General features: G+C 34.1%; 1 protein-coding gene across 1 annotated transcript; it reads right to left on the bottom strand.

Moving 5' to 3' along the window:
- Positions 1-1315: 1315 nt before the first annotated feature.
- On the bottom strand, positions 1316-13992 carry LOC140751901 (probable cytochrome P450 4e1). The gene is made up of 11 exons (XM_073086006.1): positions 13807-13992; positions 12398-12597; positions 11608-11717; positions 10645-10738; positions 5242-5427; positions 5077-5146; positions 4345-4471; positions 3442-3657; positions 3113-3356; positions 2070-2237; positions 1316-1633 (listed from the first exon to the last, which is right to left on the bottom strand). Exons 2-11 carry the CDS (start codon positions 12558-12560, stop codon positions 1470-1472), a joined length of 1542 nt encoding a protein of 513 aa, XP_072942107.1. The 5' UTR covers positions 12561-12597; positions 13807-13992; the 3' UTR covers positions 1316-1469.
- Positions 13993-19844: the final 5852 nt, after the last annotated feature.

Here is a 19844-nt window from a genome sequence, read left to right as displayed (position 1 = left end):
AAATCAAACTAGCTACCTTGCTAAATAGCAACTAGCTTATATTACGTACAATTAGTTATAAGAAAAGCGAACAGAAAGTATTAAAAGCTTAATATCTTTGTAGTTAATTCAGTGGGAATCCCGATCCTTTGTAGAAAGTGTTCCGCAGCTCTGCACCGACCTGACCGCGAATCGGACAACTTTGCACTTTATTGTTTGACGCTTGAATTAAAAAAGTTCTCCAACTTGATACATAAGATAAACTTAACTTAAGACGCAGGTAATATAAAAATGTAATGTAAATATGGGAAGTGTTTGTTATCTACTAGCTATCTGTTTTTAATGAAACTTGGTAAGACATTTGTCCTTTCTACAATCATTTTCACATAGTCTTTCAAAAGTAATACCATTATATGATTTTTCAGTAACCTTAGTATGAGTTTATACGTTTTTACAAACACTACTGTTTTTCGTATTTGTTTACGTATTTGCCTATACATTTCCAATCAGCGCCCCTAACGGACTGTATCAGAACTCATTGGACATGTATGGGAAATACATAAACAAATACAAAAACAGTCACTTTTGTAAACGTTTGTAAACGTAACGTAACGTAAAAACTCATGCTAAGGGTACAGAACACAAACGATAATTTCCAAGAAAGTCCAGTTTGCAACAGTGGATAATTTTAGCGCTAATTTCATTGGATAGTTGATGGAATTTTTCAAGAATACCAATTTTTACAGTGTCAAAGTGTTAATTAAATTGGTTTTACACTTTCAGAATAGCAGCGTAAGTCTTAAAAGTTAATTTTGATAGGAAATATAGAAAGTATATTAAATCGATGTACATATTATACTTTTTAATCGTAGTCTAATTGATATTAGCAGCGTAACAACATTTCCGCATTTTCATTATTTATTATTGTATCTTCACGGAGAGTTAATAAAACCATAATATAACATTTTGTTTTGTTTACTCATTTATTACTTGTCTTCATAGAACGTCTTTTATAATTGAAACAAGGACTAAAGTCTATGAAGATCATAAAACTTGAGATGTACAGATATGCTAACATTTTTTTAATGGGAAAATGAACATAAATGCAAATGAAGGTAATAAGAACCGATAATAAATAAAACAAATGTATAAGTGCTTAAGATAAAAAAAAATATATTTTATAGTTATACAGAAAATATTTATTATTTATCGTTATAACAAAAACGAAAGTTAATGAACACGTCAGAAGATAATTCAACAGATTCACTTTTAAATAAAATTTAAAAGAATGTGAGTATCTTTTGACATATTATATTTAGACTAGTCCGTTTATATTAACTACTGCCTAATCATTACGTCTTTACTAATGTGAACAAAACCCGCTCTTGTCGCTTACTGTGGACAAGATTGGTAAAACGAACGGTCAGCGAATGGTAAAACCGTCGGGCTTAATATGAACAGTGCCTAACAGTGGTAGCAATAATATTCTTCTAAATTTCCCTCCTTCGCAAATTAAGCTGGATACCATTTTTTGATTCCGTAAGGATTCGGTATGCAAATTCAGGCTCAGTGCCAGGTCCGCCGGGAAGTACTTCATACCGTCGCAAAATATTTGATAGAGTCGTTTTCATCGCTACCCACGCGTATCTGAAACCTGATTTTGTTGTGTTTAATAATAAGTATGTATTAATTATATAAAATTTATGTAAATGATCACAATTACGTGCAAAATAAATGAGGTAGTGAGAGTTTTCTGGTTTGAAACTAACACCTCTTATTTTTTAGTCATGTGCTCGTCAGTTCATACTTCAAATTGAATTGAACAGCAAAGGTAAACATTGCGAGAAACAAGCCTATGCTTGCTCACAATGTTTGCCTTTGTCAGAGGGTTTAAAAAAATCTTAAAGGTGATGCGGCCTAAACCTTTCTCATTAGAAGTTGAGACTCATTAGCAGCAGTGAGAGAATATAGAACTGTTTACTTATCATATCTTAAAATGTATTAGTTCATAATCTAGGTAAATTTTAATATTACGAGAAGCAAAGAGAATAATATAGATACATTACATAAAAATACAGGATAATTTATACCTATGCAGTTTCTGGGGCCTGCACTGAACGGCACGAAAGCGAACGTGTGCATATTGTTGTAAAACCTCTCTGGGTTATATTTCTCAGGCTCCGGGAAAATCTTGGGATCAAGGTACATCGCTTCGTAGAAAACTATAACTGAGGTACCCGCTGGGGCGACTCTACCGTCTGAAATAATTTTGAAACAAGCTTACAAGAATCCATGTAATATTTTTTAGTATAGTCAACTACATAAGACTTTTATACCTTTTAAATAATTGCAATTAAAATATATGCCATACCAATTAAAATATGTAACATGCAATATAGCATTATATAGAAAGTAAAAGGTCCAAACAATTATATTGCCACTTTACAGTCCGTAGTGTAGTATAAGCCTTGTGGTGCAAATTCGACCTCCAAATGTTATGTGCGTATTAAATCAAGTATCACTTCCCAAAACGATGAGGGAATACATTGTGAGGAAACTTTCACAACTGAATTTTCACAAAAAAAATCTCAAGGATATGTGAATGTTACCAATTCCCACTTGACCAGCACGGTGAACCATGACCTTAAACCCTGAGAGGAGACCTGTGCCCAGGAGTAGAAAACTAATTGTTTGATGAGTTCATTCGTGGTTACATACTTTAATAACTTTCTTTATATCCATACATATTAAATATGAATACAATCATGCAAATTGAACAAATCCTGTGTATAAAGACAAAAAAATTCAACAAAGGTATTCAAAAGAACAACTGACGAAAAAACAGAAGTACACAGAGGTGTAAAGAATATTGTGAAAAGTAAAATGAGGGCTGTGTTATACTACAGTCGTTGTCTCTGCTCGCTCGGCAAGCATTCTCACGATTTCATGTTAGGTATATGTTTTTGTGCATGACAATAGTGTGGTATTTATGAAAATGCGCTGTTCAGAATATTCAACGGTATATCTGTTGTTTGCTAACTCTCGTCCCAATTCACGTTTACGTTTCTTTTACTTTGTTTAAAATTGTCAAACCTTTATACAGTTTGGCTAACGAATTTACTGGAGAATATACCTTTGAACGTGAGATCTTTTTGCAGTTGTCTTCCTATTTTTGTTACGGTTGGAATAACACGTATACTCTCTTTAATGACTGCTTCCAAGTACTTCATTTGGCTCAAGTGATGTGTCGTTGGATTTTTTAATAAGTCGTCATTAAAAATTGTCCGTTGTTCATCTAAGACTTTTTGTTGTATTTCTGGATATTTCGCTAAGCAATACAATGTATGACTCATGGTCATTGTAGTTGTGTAGTGACCCTAAAATTGAAGAGAATCATAATATATCCTATTAAAGGTTATTGTTACAATCCTTATCCATAGAATTTGATTAAAATGTACTTACAGTGAAACACATGAGTGTTATCTCTTCATTGATTAACTCATTCGGAGTGGGCTGTCCATCTGGTAGCTTACTAAGTAGCAAAGAATCCAACAGGCAAGTATTATCAGATAATTTATTTTTTATAAGTTTTTCTAGGTCAACGTCACTAATATGTATATTATTTTCCTTTATATTATTGATCAATTTGTCCAGTTTCTCTCGCCTTAACATAATAATCTACAACAAAGGTATATATTTAATCAACCCTTATTTCTGAATATGTAAGAACAGTTAATTTCAAGTGCGAAATATTTAAATTTAAACTTTGCTTTACAATTCAAAAACGTTATTACAATTCATTTCATTCAAATTCCACAGCGCGTCGCCGACCTGGAAAGAACCACCCACTTATCTATTTCTGCCACCGAAGTGAATACGTTGCTATTTTCCAGTTAGGTGGGACACCCTGGTTGAATTACCGGTGCTTCAGGAAATTCATCTTATTTCCTTATCCACTTATTAAATGTCCAAGTTTTTAGAAAAGCTATGGTTACGGACGATTATTTCAGATATTGAGCAAAAATTTAGGTTGATTCTGCAATTCTTTTTTATTAGACTTTAGCATCCAGATCTAGTTTCAATTGTGTCTAGGTATAACCAAGTAATTCATAATGAAGCAAACGTACTTTCATTTTTAAATTTATGGATGGATGGCCAATTTCGAAATAAGACTCCCACTATTTGAATTGAAATCAAATACCTCTATGTATCCTACGTCTGAAACATTGTATTACTATGTATACACGTATTTGTTTCAACATTCTTTCAAAAATTACTCTGTATATATTTATTGTTATTACTAAAAGGATTGTTATTTTTTTGCATGAGTATAATATCTCACAGTATGAAAAAAACAGAACTTACTTCATCGCTCGTGTTCCGTATGGTTTCTACGGTCTTCATCATATCTCGATATATAGGTGTTAGTTCGAACAGTGCACGTATGTTCCTCCAATACGAAAAGTAATTTATTGTTATGATCTCTACAACGCTGTAAAATTTTATTTATATTGATAATATTTTACACAACAATGAATAAAATAAGTGATAACGTAATTTCAAATTTAAAATAGTATCGATTAAAAATAAATAATAATGAATTCGCTGAGTGCGAGTCGAGCTGGCACAACGAGTGTTCCGTATCCGAGTGGCATGGTCGTCTCTTGTAAGGATTCATGTTTTTTGTTTATAGTATAGGAGTAGCAGACGAGCATGCAGTCCACCTGATGGTGAGTGACTACTTGCGCCCATGGACATCTGTCATCAACCCCAGATAGGATTAGATATTCCTACCTGAGGTCTGCCACAGATGCGCCGCTACCCCTAAGGACTATGCTGGAACGCCTTGAAAAAGTATGTCTCCCTTACCACATTCTTCAAAACGGAACACAGCAGCGCCTAATACTGCTGTTATTAGGTAGAAATAGGCGTAGCGGTGGTGCCGCCGGAGTCGAACCACAAAGGGTTCTACCTCAAATGTTTCCATTAATTAATTTTTTCATGATGAATTCCATTAAACATTTATATATTTTTATGGTATTTATAGGTATTTTAACAACTTAATCATAATTAGCAGGATTAATAATTTGCACTAACTTTTTAGACGTTTCCAAATAAGGGTGATCCAGGTTGTCAAGTAAATTATAGTCGACTCCCATTAGCGTATCTGGAACAAAAACGGAAAGGAGGAAAAAGTGTGAACTAAGTATAATAGAACCGACCGAACGCCTCTAAACAAAGCTTTTACTTTATTTTACTTACTACACAAAAGGTCGAACATAAAGGGTCTCAGGTATCGATACATGTCGATAGGGCCTTTGTTCACCGAATTATCCAGAACATTAAATAGCCGATCGCAGAACATGTTTACGTCCGCCACTCTCCTCTCTAACGTGTTGAATTGGAAACTTGGTGCCATTAATTTCCTGGTGGACCGCCATCGCTCACCTGGGAGAAATTTGGTAGACATAACCTTTATCAGTAAATAAAGATGTAAAAAGCCAAGGGTGAGCTGAACCACGGAATACTGAACGTGTTGTGTGGTTCAATTGTGTTCATTTGTTTTTGTTTACAAACTGTGATACTATACATATTACTTTTGAAGTTTGCTTTATCGGAGTTACCATCTATGATTGTTGCTGAGCATGGATCTTCTCTCAGAACGAGGAAACCAACGACAAGGATATGGCCACGCTGGTCTAGTGCGAAATGGTTGATTTCACACACTTTTGAGATGTTTTTTAAGATTCCACAGGCATGTAGGTTTCTCCACTTATTGTCCTTCATTATTAAAACGTCAAATCATCACATGATTCATTTCTAAGTTTTGATCACTAATCTGATTTAGAGTTTGTAAGTTTCATATAAGAAATTTGGCACACGGTGCTGGTAGTAATATACAAAAGTTATTTGCTAAAGAAAATTATAAGTAAGTATTTATGCGAAAATTGAGGTACATTTGGACCTACTCGTATAGAACACTACACCCGATTCTCGACACCTGTGTATGGTGCCACACACGAGATATCACATATAGTAATCAATATTGTTAATGATGAACAAACATAATAATAAATGAAAGCGTAACCGCATAACTACTCGTAGTATAAATGATATCGAAGTTGTATAAATATAACGATAAACAATTGCTATTTGACTAATATAATTATGAATGATGATATAATAATGGTATGCCATGCGACGTATTATTGTTAATTTGTATTGACATTTTGTCGAGTAAATAATTGTCCAAAGTGCAGTTGTAATCAACAATCCAATTGTAGGCAATTAAATAGATATAATGCGAACAAAAGCTATTTTACTGGTAATGTAACGAGTTGTTTAACAGTGAACAAACTCTGCGTATGAAACGGACATTACTTTAATAATGCCACTCAGACTTTTGAAAGATTGGAGTAGGAAATACGCTTGAAGTTCATCTGATGGTTGGCAGTAACTGCCGTTGCTAGGAATCTGTGAGCAAGTCTACATCGAAAAAGTTCTACCTAAATCCCATCACAGATGCGTTGTCATTGCTGAGGACTCAGCTGGTCGCCTCATGTAATGTAAGTAGCCAACATGCAGCACCATTTGGCGTGGGTCGATTTCTGATAAGTCTTCAATCTTATTTATATTTTTATATTCACAAATATTATTTTTCTTAGCTACTTTATTGTTTCTATTATATGCATAATATTATTTAGACGTAGATACTCGTACTTTCATTCAATTGAATATAAAAAGTAAATAGAAATTAACAACGTAAAAACTTAAAATAATTTCGTTTGAAAAGTCCGTAGTAAAGTACACCCTGTATCTGTTAGAGATAGAAAATTTTCAAGATTTCAATTTACAGTGGTATAAATATTTTTCACACAACTTACATGCAATCGTGTGGAAAATGGAAAATTGTTTAGTAGCTTTTCCAATCGGTTGGTTGCCAATCAATTAACTCATGTGCAGATGGATAATGTGTGGGACACTTGGGCGCGGCGCCAGCGACTCTTGCCGATAAAACTATGAATATTTTCTTTCTCTTTAGCAAAATATGCATAGCTATTCTCCTGGTGGTTGTAATTCAACCATAATCATTATATAAACATTTTGTTCACTAAAACTCCTATATTGCTATTAAACAAAAAAAAATGTCTTTTGACGAAAAAGGAAAAGGTTGTGTGTGAAGTTCGCCCAGTAGTCAAAAAATCGTATTATATAGGCTATCTGCATAGAAAGCCTTACTAACATTTTAATATTGCACGATGATGAGACATCTATAGATCCCTTCATGTGCGAGTCTTTCTCTTATTTAGGGTTTTTAATTTTCAGGCTTAGCTATAAATTCAAAAATAATTTACAAAACTCGTTGTTAGATTCACAACAATCACGGTGGTGATTTGAAGGTGGTATAACCCTTTGTGGTTCGACTCCGGCAGCACCACCGCCACACTTATTTCTACCTAATAACAGCAGTGTTAGGCTACTGCTGTGTTCCGGTTTGAAGGGTGTGGTAAGGGAGACAGACTTTTCCGAGGCGTTCCAGCTTAGTCCTCAGGGGTAGCGGCGCGTCTGTGGTCGACCGTAGGTAGGAATATCTAATCCTATCTGGGGTTGATTACAGATGTCCATGGGCGGCGGTACCAACTTACCATCAGGTGGACTGCATGCTCGTCTGCTACTCTTATATTATAAAAAAAAAAAAAAAAAATCACACCGCGTTCACGATTTTTAGTGAGGTTGCAACAATAATCAATTGCGGTTGCTGTGGCTGCGCGTGCTTATACAACAAAGCTCTGTTGTGTCACGTCTGTCAATTATCTAGGCTTTCACCGATAAAAGTTGATTTGCACAGTTAATTTTGACTTTAAAATGGTTGCGGATAATATTATTGCGGTTGAAATAAATTTAAGAATAAATTAATATTCATATCATTAATAACACATTATGGATAGAAACGAACCTTCGTGAGCGAACCTGGCTCATGCTTAGCTGTTTTTTTCTTTTTAGTTTTAGTTTTAAATTTAAAGTCATTTCCAAATCCCGCTGTTAGATTCACAACAATCACACCACGTTCACGAATTTTAAGTGAGGTTGCAACAATAATCAATTGCAGTTGCTGCGGCCGTGCGTGGTAATACAACAAAGCTCTGTTGTGTCACGTCTGTCCCGGCAGGCCGCGGGACGTCCGACGTCAGCTTTAATTAGTACACATTTGAATTATTTAGGCTTCCATAGGTAAAAGTTGATTTGGATAGTTAATTTTGACTTTAAAATGGTTGCGGATAATATTTTTGTAGGATAAAAATAATATTCATTTCCTAAGAAGGCATTGTGACTATAATAAACCGACCTTCGTGTGCAAGCCCGACTCATATTTCGCTATTTTTTCTTTTTAGTTTTAGCTATAAACTTAGGTATTTACAAAACGACTGTTAGATTTACAACAGACACACTGCGCGTTCGCGAATTTTAAGTGAGGTTGCAACGATAATCAATTGCGGTTGCTGTGGCTGTGCGTGGTTAAACAACAAAGCTCTGTTGTGTCACGTCTGTCCCGGCAGGCCGCGGGACGTCCGACGTCAGCTTTAATTAGTACACATTTAAATTATTTTGGCTTTCAATAGGATTTTGTCAGTTCATTTTGACTTTAAAATGTTTCCGGATAATATTGGAGTGGTTAATTAGTACACCTTTAAATTATTTAGACTTTCAATAGGTAGATTTTGGCAGTTTATTGGAAACAACGCGAGGTTTTTACATAATTAGCGATCAATGTCATGTTTTACAATCCAAAAGTTTGCTATCGGATAACCTGCGGTGAAAATAAATATCAGAAGTTAATATCCATTTAATTACGCACACATAAAATATATAATGGATAAAATATATTTTGTTTCTAAATAACGAAATAAAACCACGTGCGTGTTGAACCACGTGACCAGTAATAGCAGGACATGAGGAGGAAAGTTTCATCCACATCTTATTATACAATATAATTACCCCACATATTATTACCAACTAGTTTTTGCCCGCGGCTTCGCCCGCGTTTAAAAGAAAAATAATATAACATACAAACAACAACAACAAGATCATCACTGGATCAAATGCATAGTTTACGATTCAATCCTTACTAATATCGATTAAAATAAATCCGTGGGATTTCCGGGATAAAAACTGTCCTATATCCTTTCTCGGGTCTCAGACTATCTTTGTACAAAATTTCATTAAAATCGGTTCAGTGGTTTGGGCGTGAAGAAGAGACAACCAGACAGACAGAGATACTTTCAAATTATAATATTAAGTAGTAATTATTGGTAATAAGTTGTTCTGAAAATATTTGTCAAGCCAAGTCAATAAATCTGAGCCAGTGAAAGGCAGGATGAAATTTTTTATATGACATGTTTACCAATGTCCGCTATATAAAGTATTTATTCTCTTTTTGCCCAAATATTAACAAAAATGTCACATAATATCCGGAGTAATTTTCATCGACAGTTTTCACCGTAGCCCCACATATCAAGGGTGATTCCAAGTTTCTGGGTCAAACTGTTTAAGCAATCACAGAGCCGGGCACAGTTCACGGAGGTGGGAAAATATTACTTTATTAACACAACAGTACCTCATATACAGGGGCGTGTATGAAAAGTTAATATCCTAATTTAAATATATATGGCTTTTTTTGTAACTTGTTGAATAATCACCGAACTAAATGAAAACTATAAAAGTTTAAAATAATATTGTTTTCGGTAATTAATTTGCCATTGTAAAGTGCCATTTGACTTAGTACAAATATAAATAATTACTCATTAGTCCAACTTATATTTTTTTATCATTTAGACAATGATGGTCATAAATTTTATAACATATATTATCGTGTGCGTTAATAACGTAATTACAATTAAATTTATTTTGCTGAAAACTCGTGAATAATTTACTCATAAAGTTATATTATTATATTTTTATAGTTTAGTAATTGTTGAGCCAAAACGCTGAAAATAAAATATTTCTTGAAGTAAGATTCTGTTTAATGTTTACCTAGTTATTATTTTTTTACGTTTCAGTGGACCTTTAGTAATACTGTTCGTGAAATATGTTAAAAAAATACCAATATTATTATTTTAATACAGTATTTATAAAAATACAAAACACTACCTCATTTTTCATTTATATTAACTGCGAGCGTTTTCTTTTAGATGAAAAAGTATATCTGGAGGCACGGCAGTGCCTCCGCCAAGTCGAGCCATACTTTTATCTTGAAGAGAGATATTTCTTGTTCTACGTTTCAAAGAAGCGTAAACAAAAAATAAACCAAATAAGATAAACATTGAATTCAGCAGATTTATTTCCTGATTCTTTTTTTATATTGTACTATAATACCTTATGTATTGTATACAGCCACTAATGAACAGTCGTCCATTATTATAAAATAATAAAATCTAATAAATAAAACCATTATTTTTATATATATTAAAATAAAAATATTTATATATGCAATGAGTAGTCCTGTTGTTCATTAAAAATAATTATGACGTTCTTTTATATTAAATTAAAATAGTCATTATATAAGGTATTTATATTGACGACACAAAAACTCGTCAACAGCTGCAATAATAGATAATTGATTGTATCTTTACGCCTTATAAATATAAATAATAAATTATACTTTACCTTCGGAAGTCGACAACGAATTTCCAAAAAAAGGTATCATGGCCATATTTCGCTCTAGTGGTTTAGATAACTCGGTAGGATGATTGAGAATTACCTAAAAAATAGAGAAGGCAATTTTATATATCACGTCAATAAAAATGCTCTATAGCAAGAAGTACCAGTTAAAATTAGCAACCTTATATTTGTCACTCAATATTTGATCACATACTATGGATTATAAATTATTAAATATATTCCTGAGTCGAAGATAGAGATACATATTGAAATGCCCGGTTTAGCCTTATTATAAATTACAAGAATGGCTCCTTAAAATCTAGAATATTGACATTTTCTTTTATATTTTATGTACTGTACATTCATCTTTTTGCACAAAATAAAATGAAATGAATTAATTTATTTTGTATGGGCCTGAAGAAGCACTTACAATATGTTAGTTATTACTTTACTATTTTTTCTTATATTATTAGATCGGAATATGACTTCAACTGAGAAGATTCGGTATGAAATTAAGTAAACTTGTTATTTTTCTCATGTTAAATTAGCTTTATCGGACTTAAGAGCTCCCAAACTTTTGAAGTCCATATCGTAATTATAAATTTCAATAGTGTCTGTAAATTATGTTTCTAGTTATACAATCCATCCATTTAGATTTCATCCTTAGCCGCTTTTTTCGATATGTACCAAAATACGGAGGTGTAGTAAGGAAGCTTGTATAAGGCTTTTGACTTTTCTAACAAATTCTCTACCTCCATTAATATCTGGAGTAGCCACTTATCAATAATTGGACTGTTTTCTAGGTTCCTACTTCATTATTATAAAAAAACTACAACCCGAGGCTACGAGACTCGCTAATTTTTGGATTCCAATAATTTGTCGTTTAAATTTTGAAATTTCACACAATTGATTAAAGGTACACATCAAATATTTTTCAAAACAACATAAGTAAATTAAGTTAGAACTTACCCCCACATCTTCCGGATTAGTTAATAACACCCAGTCTTCAGCACCAACTGTCATACGAAAATTCCTCTTCCCATGCTTTATCCAGATATCCTTTATTTTGGTAGATGCCTCTACAAAATAATTTAATAACATTTCCTTCAGAATAATTGGTTAGAAACTTTGTGAAATTCAAAAACTAACTTAACCTTGGTCAAGCTGATAATATTTTAAACATCAGTATTTACCAAAATTCCATACTTTTTTATTTATCTTTTTCTATACTTAAATTATGTATAAGTTGTAAGAAAAAAATTAAAACTAGTTATCAGAAGTTTAAATATTTTTATCAGTTTCTTATACTAACATTAGATCACAGTAATATTCTCAGGGTTTTAAGAAATCTGATAGCTTTCGTTATTGACAAAACAAGTGACAGTTAATTTAAATTTTGATTTCGAACTTTCGAGATCAGTAAGTACCCTTAATATGAGTTTTGTACTGTTTTACAAAAATGATTGTTTTTGTATTCGTTTAAGTACTTCCCATACATTTCCAATCAGTTCAGATATAGTCCGCTAGGGGCGCTGATTGAAAATGTATGGGCAAATACTTTACATATTTGCCCATACATTTATCAAATACAAAACCAGTATTTTTTGTAAAACGTAAAAACTCATACTAAGGGTACAGCTGTAAGAGATCAGCTTCAAACCACTAGGCTATCAATGTAATACCATCAGTGAGAATCAATGAATTCGTTACAAACACAGTACCAATTCATTAAACAAATTAAGCTTTGAAAGTAACTGACCGTCAGCATCGAATCCAATTTGTAAAGCGTTCCCGATTAACGGCAACGGAGGGTCCCCTGGGAACTGACTCAGCATTTTCCATCGGTAACTGCACTTCCGGATATAGTCGTGTACCAACACTAAAACTATTAGTATTACGACCAGCGAAATTAACAAATACATCCTTATTTTGGCACTTTCAACTTTTTATTCCTAATGTCTGGCATGAAAGAAGCGAGTGACTGTTTTATAGTAATTGCTATCGACTAATGCTATCATGCATTTAATATCATCCGTGCGTTAAGAAATAAGTCTTATAAAATCTGCGTATGACATAAAAAGCCCGGATGAGTAATGATTTAGATAATATTCGTACACTATAATCGATTTAATCAGTATGATTAGTATCTATTTCAACCTATCATAACAATTAAAACGTTATTTTTTCCATCTATCTAATCACAGATTAGTAAAGATACCTCGGCGCCTTGAAATTGAATGAAGCCACACACGGCTTATTAGTAAGTTCTTTTTTGAATTCTTGACAAATAAAAACATTTTTAGAGACAATTTACGAATAAATAACTAATACTGAGTAATTTACATAATAAATAAATAATTATTTCAAATATTTTAGGGACATTTTAGCACGGGGACGTGGCAAAACTTTTTTACGCAACTATTTCAATTCTCAAAACTGGGTACATTTTCTTGTTAGGAGTGAGTAATCTTTACTAATCTATGTATCTAATATATAAAATTATCGTGTCACAGTGTTTGTAACAAAACTTCTCCGAAACGACTTGACCAATTCTTATGAATTTTTTTGTGTAATATTCAGTAGGTCTCAGAGTAGGACGTATACTATTTTATACCCCTAAGTGATAAGGGTGGTCAACTGATATTTTTATTTATTTAATGGAATTTTTATTTTAAGTCCTTTTTTATGATTCGGCATTAAATACAGCGCTAAATTTTCAGGATTCTACCATCAACTCCTATTTTTTAATAACGATATTATTACTTGAACAATTTTCTACTATTTTTGTGATGTCCTGTCATTAGCTTTCTTTCACTCACTAAAGTTTTGGGCCTAACCGTTTTCCGCTAATATTAGGTATTGATGTGCCCTAGTCCCAGTTTCATCCTCGTTGAACGAAATAACATGGCATACCTGTGTATGTACCCAAAATTATATACCTTCTACTAACAATAATATTCTTAAATATTAATTTGGTCAAGTCACTTTTATTGTGATAATTTTTAAACTTTTCCTCCGAATTATTCAGTTACACTAAAAAAATACTAAGTTTATCTACTTTAAATGTATACGTGATTCCACAATTCAACAAAACAATTCCACCAACATTATTTACATGTAATTCTACGGTTCACGGCGGACACAAAGACAAGAATTTTTGCGGCTTACTAGACACTTATTGTTATATCACAGCAAAACCACGCATTATATATAGCAGTTTTTGCTACAAAAAGCAACAAACATCGATCCATCCAACCATCCTCAAATTTTCGCATTTATAATACTTGAGATTCGGTTATTAACAACGGATATTGAAATGAAAGTAAGAATTCTGATATCGTATAAGATGCACTTTTGTTGTTCATATGGAAGTGACACAGAGTACAGTATCTCCACAGAGTATATCAAAAATGCAGAACACAGATAATAAAGGCAACATAAGCTCCTCTAGCGGCAAGAAACAGAATATTTTGACATAATACAATTTATAACTTAACAATAATATTAGTAGGAAGTAGGATAGGTTTAGAAGGATATATCATAAATTTGCAGTACTATATTTTTTACCATTTTGCTCAAGATAGAAGACCCGTAGTTCTCGTTCTGTTAACTTAGTGATCTCACATACTTATGTATATAAAAGAAAGTATACATTTGGGTTAGTTACACCATTTATTACTCAAGAATGACTAAATGTCGTGATTTTCGTTTTGTAGGATTTGTTTCCTGGATTCGCAGACTAACCATTACAAAATTAAAACATTTATAAAATGTAGAAAAAAATTAAGGATGGAACGGAACAAATTGACGACGTTTATTGGTATAGTCCACGCCAAACTGCTAGTCCGCTCTGAAGTTGTTGCGAGCAGGTGTAGTCATACAATTTGCTATGGCGACGCGATTCATTTCTATATTCAGAGCGGACTAGCAGTTTTACGCAGACTATACTTACGTATTTTGGTGAACTCTACAGAAACAGTTGTGAAGAAACAATGTACGGCAGTTTTGTTCATCATAAAAAAGTATTTCTATGTTTTAAAAATAACCAAAATGTTAAGTGGATGTGTCGTTGGATTTCTGGATCTATACAAGAGAAGAGTTAGATAACGTGAGTGGTGTGTGTAACAGTGGGGAAAGTAAATTTTAATTGGTGAATCTTACGCGAGCTTTTCAATTATCTACTCCTGATGGATTGGTAGATAGAATTCTCAAACAGGCTTAAGTTGGATTTACCTTACAGCAAAAGTTACAGCTTATCGATCATCTTTAAAAAATATTTCGTAAATCGATGAATATAATCAAAATTGAACAGAAAGATTGCATGTCACATTTATAGACATTTGTTTAATTGTGAGCGAAACCATAGTAAAGACATTTAACTTACAAAGAGTTGAATCTAATCATTTTTTGTGTTACCCGGTGAACTTCGTCACCGGGTAACCTCTTTTTTTAATCACGAGGGTTAAGGTGGCCGTCCTCAGCGCTTGGTAGAGAACTCCGGGATCTCTTGCGGAACACATCCGAAGTCCTCCAAGCACGATGCCCTATCAGGCTCTGACCCAGGGGAGCTATTACGCTTCTCCCGCACACTTGGTGATTACGACGGTATGCGACCACACATACCGCCGTATTTCCCGGAATCACTTGTTGGACGGTTCGAGCTCCCACTCTTGCCGCCTGCAAACCCGGAAGCCCTCTTTTAGTCGCCTCTTACGACAGGCAGGAGATACTGTAGTCATATTCTTGTCCCGGAACTACCGGACTACTACGGGATATCACTACATGGACATCACCGGGTGACTTAATTGTCTACTATAATTTGCTTATATAATCATAACGTAAAATATGCAAATTATAGAGATATCTACGCTTACATTATTATTATTTTATTATTCATCTTTAATTATTTATTACTCATTAAAACATAATTTTAATCTTTATTTTATGTGTTATATAACTGCAATAAAGACAATAGACATTTTACTCATCAAGTTGGATATAATAGTTAAATAGATATTAGTAGCGCAATAACTTATTAAAATATTTTCGTCGTCGTCAACCAATTAATATTCCACTGCACTCCACTGCTGGACATGGATCTAATCTTAGAATAAAAAGAATTAGACCACAGTTCAACACGCTAGCAAAGTGCGTATTGGTAGACTTCACATAGCTTTGAGAACTTGTTTTTTATAGATCTCTCAGGTATGCAGGTTTCCTCATGATGTTTTCCTTCACCGTCAAAGCAAGTGATATTTAAGTTCGAATACGCACATACGAGTAACTTCTTAAAAATCAGAGGTGCGTGCTTGGGATTCGAACCTCGGACCCCTCGATCGAAAGGCTATCACTGCCTTTGTATTATTTTTTTAGACACACAGTAACTAAAAAATCATTACTAAAATCATTTTATTAATTAATATTAATCCTATTATTACGTTAAAGTCATGTCGTAAACATTGTTAAATGTACAAACGTTCTGTATTTTTTTTAAACACGCGGCAACCGCGAAACCGCGGATACTTATATCTAGTACTAACTATTTTTATTTGTATGTATTATGAAGAATTCGAATGCCTGTTAGTATGGTACACATTTATATACAATAGAGACATCTTAACAAGTCTTATTGCACATAACTAATGATTGCATTTAGCGACCAACGGAGCGAAGCGCCGTTGACACAAATCTCATTATTTCTTGATAACACGCTTGTTTCAAGTTTGTGGGAAATGCATCTCAGTTAGCAGTTTGAGCTTTCGCAGTGAGTTGTGTTTTAGTTTCAGTCTGGAAAATCTCATGTGTGCTTACTTATTCCATCTACAAGCGGAGACATGTTAGCGCGGAGAAATTTCCATGTGTAATATTTGCTTTACCAGTTAGAACGGTGGAGTCGGTGCAAGAAAAGAAAATTTGCCGTGCTTCTAGTGTTTGTTCTAATCACAATAAATGCGTATCTTAAAAAGTATATTAGTTTATTAAGACATGTTTTAATAAGGAGGACATTACGACGGTGTTCTTAATACAAGGTACAAAAATTTAGGTACGAAGTTTACCCATGTGTCTTTAGAATGTGTGTGTCATAATTATGTCGAAATCTATCCAACACTTTGGACTTGGCAGCGTGCCAAAGAATAGGCATGATGACAGTATTAAAAAACCACAGAATAAATGATTTAAGTAAAAACAATATATTAGAAGGATTCTCCAATATGACCCAGTTTAAAAAAAACACTAAGATTTGTTATATTTTAAATAAAATAAAAGTTTAAAATATTGCAGTCGGCCATGGTGTCTGAAACGCTAATCGAGTGATTCGCAAGCGATTTAGTGACACACCTCGAGATAATTCGAGGTGTGTCACTAAATTGCTTGAACTTTTGTATGGGGTGTCATAACGTGACGTCATGTCACCAGCGGACGCCATGACACCCACGAGCCTTTTCGCGCTTAATTCGAAATCGGTAGGTACAAAAAAATGTTATTATTTTCGTTAATATTGAATTTAATGCCAAAATAATACGATTTTTGGAATCAGTAAACATGTACACTTTTTACACCTGATTATGACGTTAATATAAGTTAAGTACCTACATAAATATCTGCAAATAATTGAAGCATGCTAATTGTAATGCCTGATGAACATGTTAATCCAGTTATCTATATATTCCATTGACATGTGATATGAGTGTCGTAAATGTTTTTAGTAATCCCATTTTGATAAGATATAATCAAGTTTACTAACACTCTAATGATGTCTTCTTATGGTCTGTGAAGTCAGGGAGTCGGACCATTCCGCATCGACGCACCGTGGGAAGAGCGTCATTCGTCGAGAGTTAATAACTTCAGAGAAACGCTACGACATACTTAGTATCGTATACACTTTTCTCGAATCTTTAGACGGATAGACCCACAAGCACCATTAGAAGGCGTTCGTTGCGGTCTGTGCCTATCCTTGGTTGTCCTTCGTGCATGCATCAATTCGTAGATTTACGGGCCTGGAGTACCTTAAGATATACACTTTACGTCCATTTAAACGGCTACGTTTTTTTTTGTTTACGAGTTATGTGGGATTCTTACCGCACCAAAACCCCCCCGGTGGCCGTCCTCAGCGCTGCGTAGAGGACTCCGGGATCTTCAAAGGAACGCAACCGGAGTCCTCTTAGCGCGTTGCCCCGTCGGTCTCTGCCCGGGTGAGCTTGACGCTCGCCACACCATCTGGTGCGTACGACGGTATGCGACCACACATACCGCCGTCCTTCCCGGGGTCGCTGGCCGGGCGGTTCGAGCTGCCCCTCTGCCGCCCGCAACCCCGGAAGCCCCTTTTAGTCGCCTCTTACGACAGGCAGGGAATACCGTAGCCCTATTCTGGTCCCGAAACTACAGGGACAAAGTACGGCTAGACCTAAAATACTATTAAGTCTTTGATTTATATATTACGTTTTTTCATTCCATTATTTATAATTTGTCTATACACCTATTTTAATCGTACAATAGTTAATGCATAATTTATCGGAATGATGCATTAATACATAGAGGAAAAACAAACTGACATAAGAGTAATAACAAACATAGGACAATGGCATAAGAGTAATAAAAAAAAATACTTTTGAAAGATTTTCTATATTTTTTAAAAGCTTGGATAACCTCAAAAATGCTAAAAGCAGTTGATTTTTAGGAAGGCTTAAAACATGACAAAGAAACATATTTTAACAGGAGACACAAAGTATGTAATATTTTTGGGCCAGGCTGGTATATGTACTTATATCTCTAATGAAAACTGACTTAATATGCATGATTAATATGATAAAGATTCTATATATGCTGAAATAAACATGTTGGTTTTCACTTTACTTTATATTACTTTAGTTTCATCCGCGAATGTGGGTAGAACTTTTGATTGAAAGCGCAGACTCTGATGAAATTAAGTAAAAGAAGCCCTATGTCTGCCTGAGAACTATCTGGATTGAAATAAAAGTTATAATCTTTATGTATATATTTCTTATGTGCGTGTGTATGTCACTGAACTCCTCCTGAACGACTGGACTGATTTTGATGAAATTTGTTGTATGTGTTCAAGGGGACTTGAGAATGGTTTTGATTCACAATTTAGTCCGTGAGAAAAGGTTGTTTTAATTAATTTTTATTTCGTAAGTAGTTGTTGATTTTGGAATGTTTCACATTGGTTTCAAATATTCTATCTATTGTTCAAACCCGTAAGTGATAAGGGTTGTTCACCCTTAACATTTTTTTTATTTATATTGCAACACAACGTTTGCCGGGTCAGCTAGTATAGTGTAAAACCTTACTAATTTTATTTTATAAAGCATTATTTTTTGGATCGTTACTATTGTATACCTACAGTTAAGCTACGTCGTCCTCATCCTGAGAGGAGACTCGTCTGCAGCAGTGGGACAGTAAAGGGTTGATGATGATGATGATGCAGCTACGTCGAGTGCGGTGAGGAGTTGAATATGAGGCTCTGGGTTAAATTTCCCTAACAAATAACTATTGGAGCAGGATTGAGTAGTATTACAGGGGTGATCCAGTTAAGGGCTGAGGTTTGCAACGAGCGGTATTTACAAAATAGTGAACCTCAGGTGGTAACCACTGGATTGACCACTTGGCGCTTGACATGTAAGCTTGCTATTCTTTTATGAAGAGTGTGGTATTAAGATTTATTTGATGGGCTCCTCAAGTCCTTAGTATATGTTATCAGTTACCACATTTAGGCGTGACTGCTGACATTGCACTTGGTAAATTATGTTAATGGGCTGCGGTGACTACTTAGCCGAGAAGACTGCACATCCGTTTTTCGTCAATGTGAAAACATTTAAAGAATTCCGTACGCAAAGGGTAAAAACGGAAACCTATAAGCTTCCATGCATATGTCCGTCTATCACAGGGCTCTATATAAAATATTTGATCATCGGCTTGAAGAAGAGCTCTATTTGCACCTTATTTAGAATTTATTTCCACATCTTGCATATTTATGGCAAAAATAATATAAAAACTCAACAGTGAATTGCTTGTAGATTTATAACTCATCATGCTATAGTGTGTTTTCAAAACAACAATTCGGCGTTGCAGTGCAACCAACAAATCAGTGCCTGGTATTAACAGTCGGAGCACGTGTCCAGAATCGCCAGCTAATTATCCAGCTTGCAGGCGAGCTGCATTTACGTAATCACTGCGTTCTATACACA

The sequence above is a fragment of the Epargyreus clarus genome, unplaced genomic scaffold (genome assembly GCF_041222505.1).
Source record: "Epargyreus clarus isolate Ecla_fem2 unplaced genomic scaffold, WU_Ecla_fem_2.2 ptg000023l, whole genome shotgun sequence".
NCBI lineage: Eukaryota > Metazoa > Arthropoda > Insecta > Lepidoptera > Hesperiidae > Epargyreus > Epargyreus clarus.
The sequence above is the reverse complement of the archived record's forward strand: the minus strand, read 5'-3'. Positions and strand labels throughout refer to the sequence as shown.

Excerpts from the sequence above, each read along its gene's own strand:
- LOC140751901 (XM_073086006.1), bottom strand. The coding sequence starts at position 12,560 with ATGTATTTGTTAATTTCGCTGGTCGTAATACTAATAGTTTTAGTGTTG. Across the intron at positions 5,428-10,644 it reads TTCGTTGTCGACTTCCGAAG|GTGAGCGATGGCGGTCCACC; the intron begins GTAAAGTATAAT and ends AATTTCTCCCAG. Across the intron at positions 1,634-2,069 it reads AGGCCCCAGAAACTGCATAG|GTTTCAGATACGCGTGGGTA; the intron begins GTATAAATTATC and ends CAACAAAATCAG.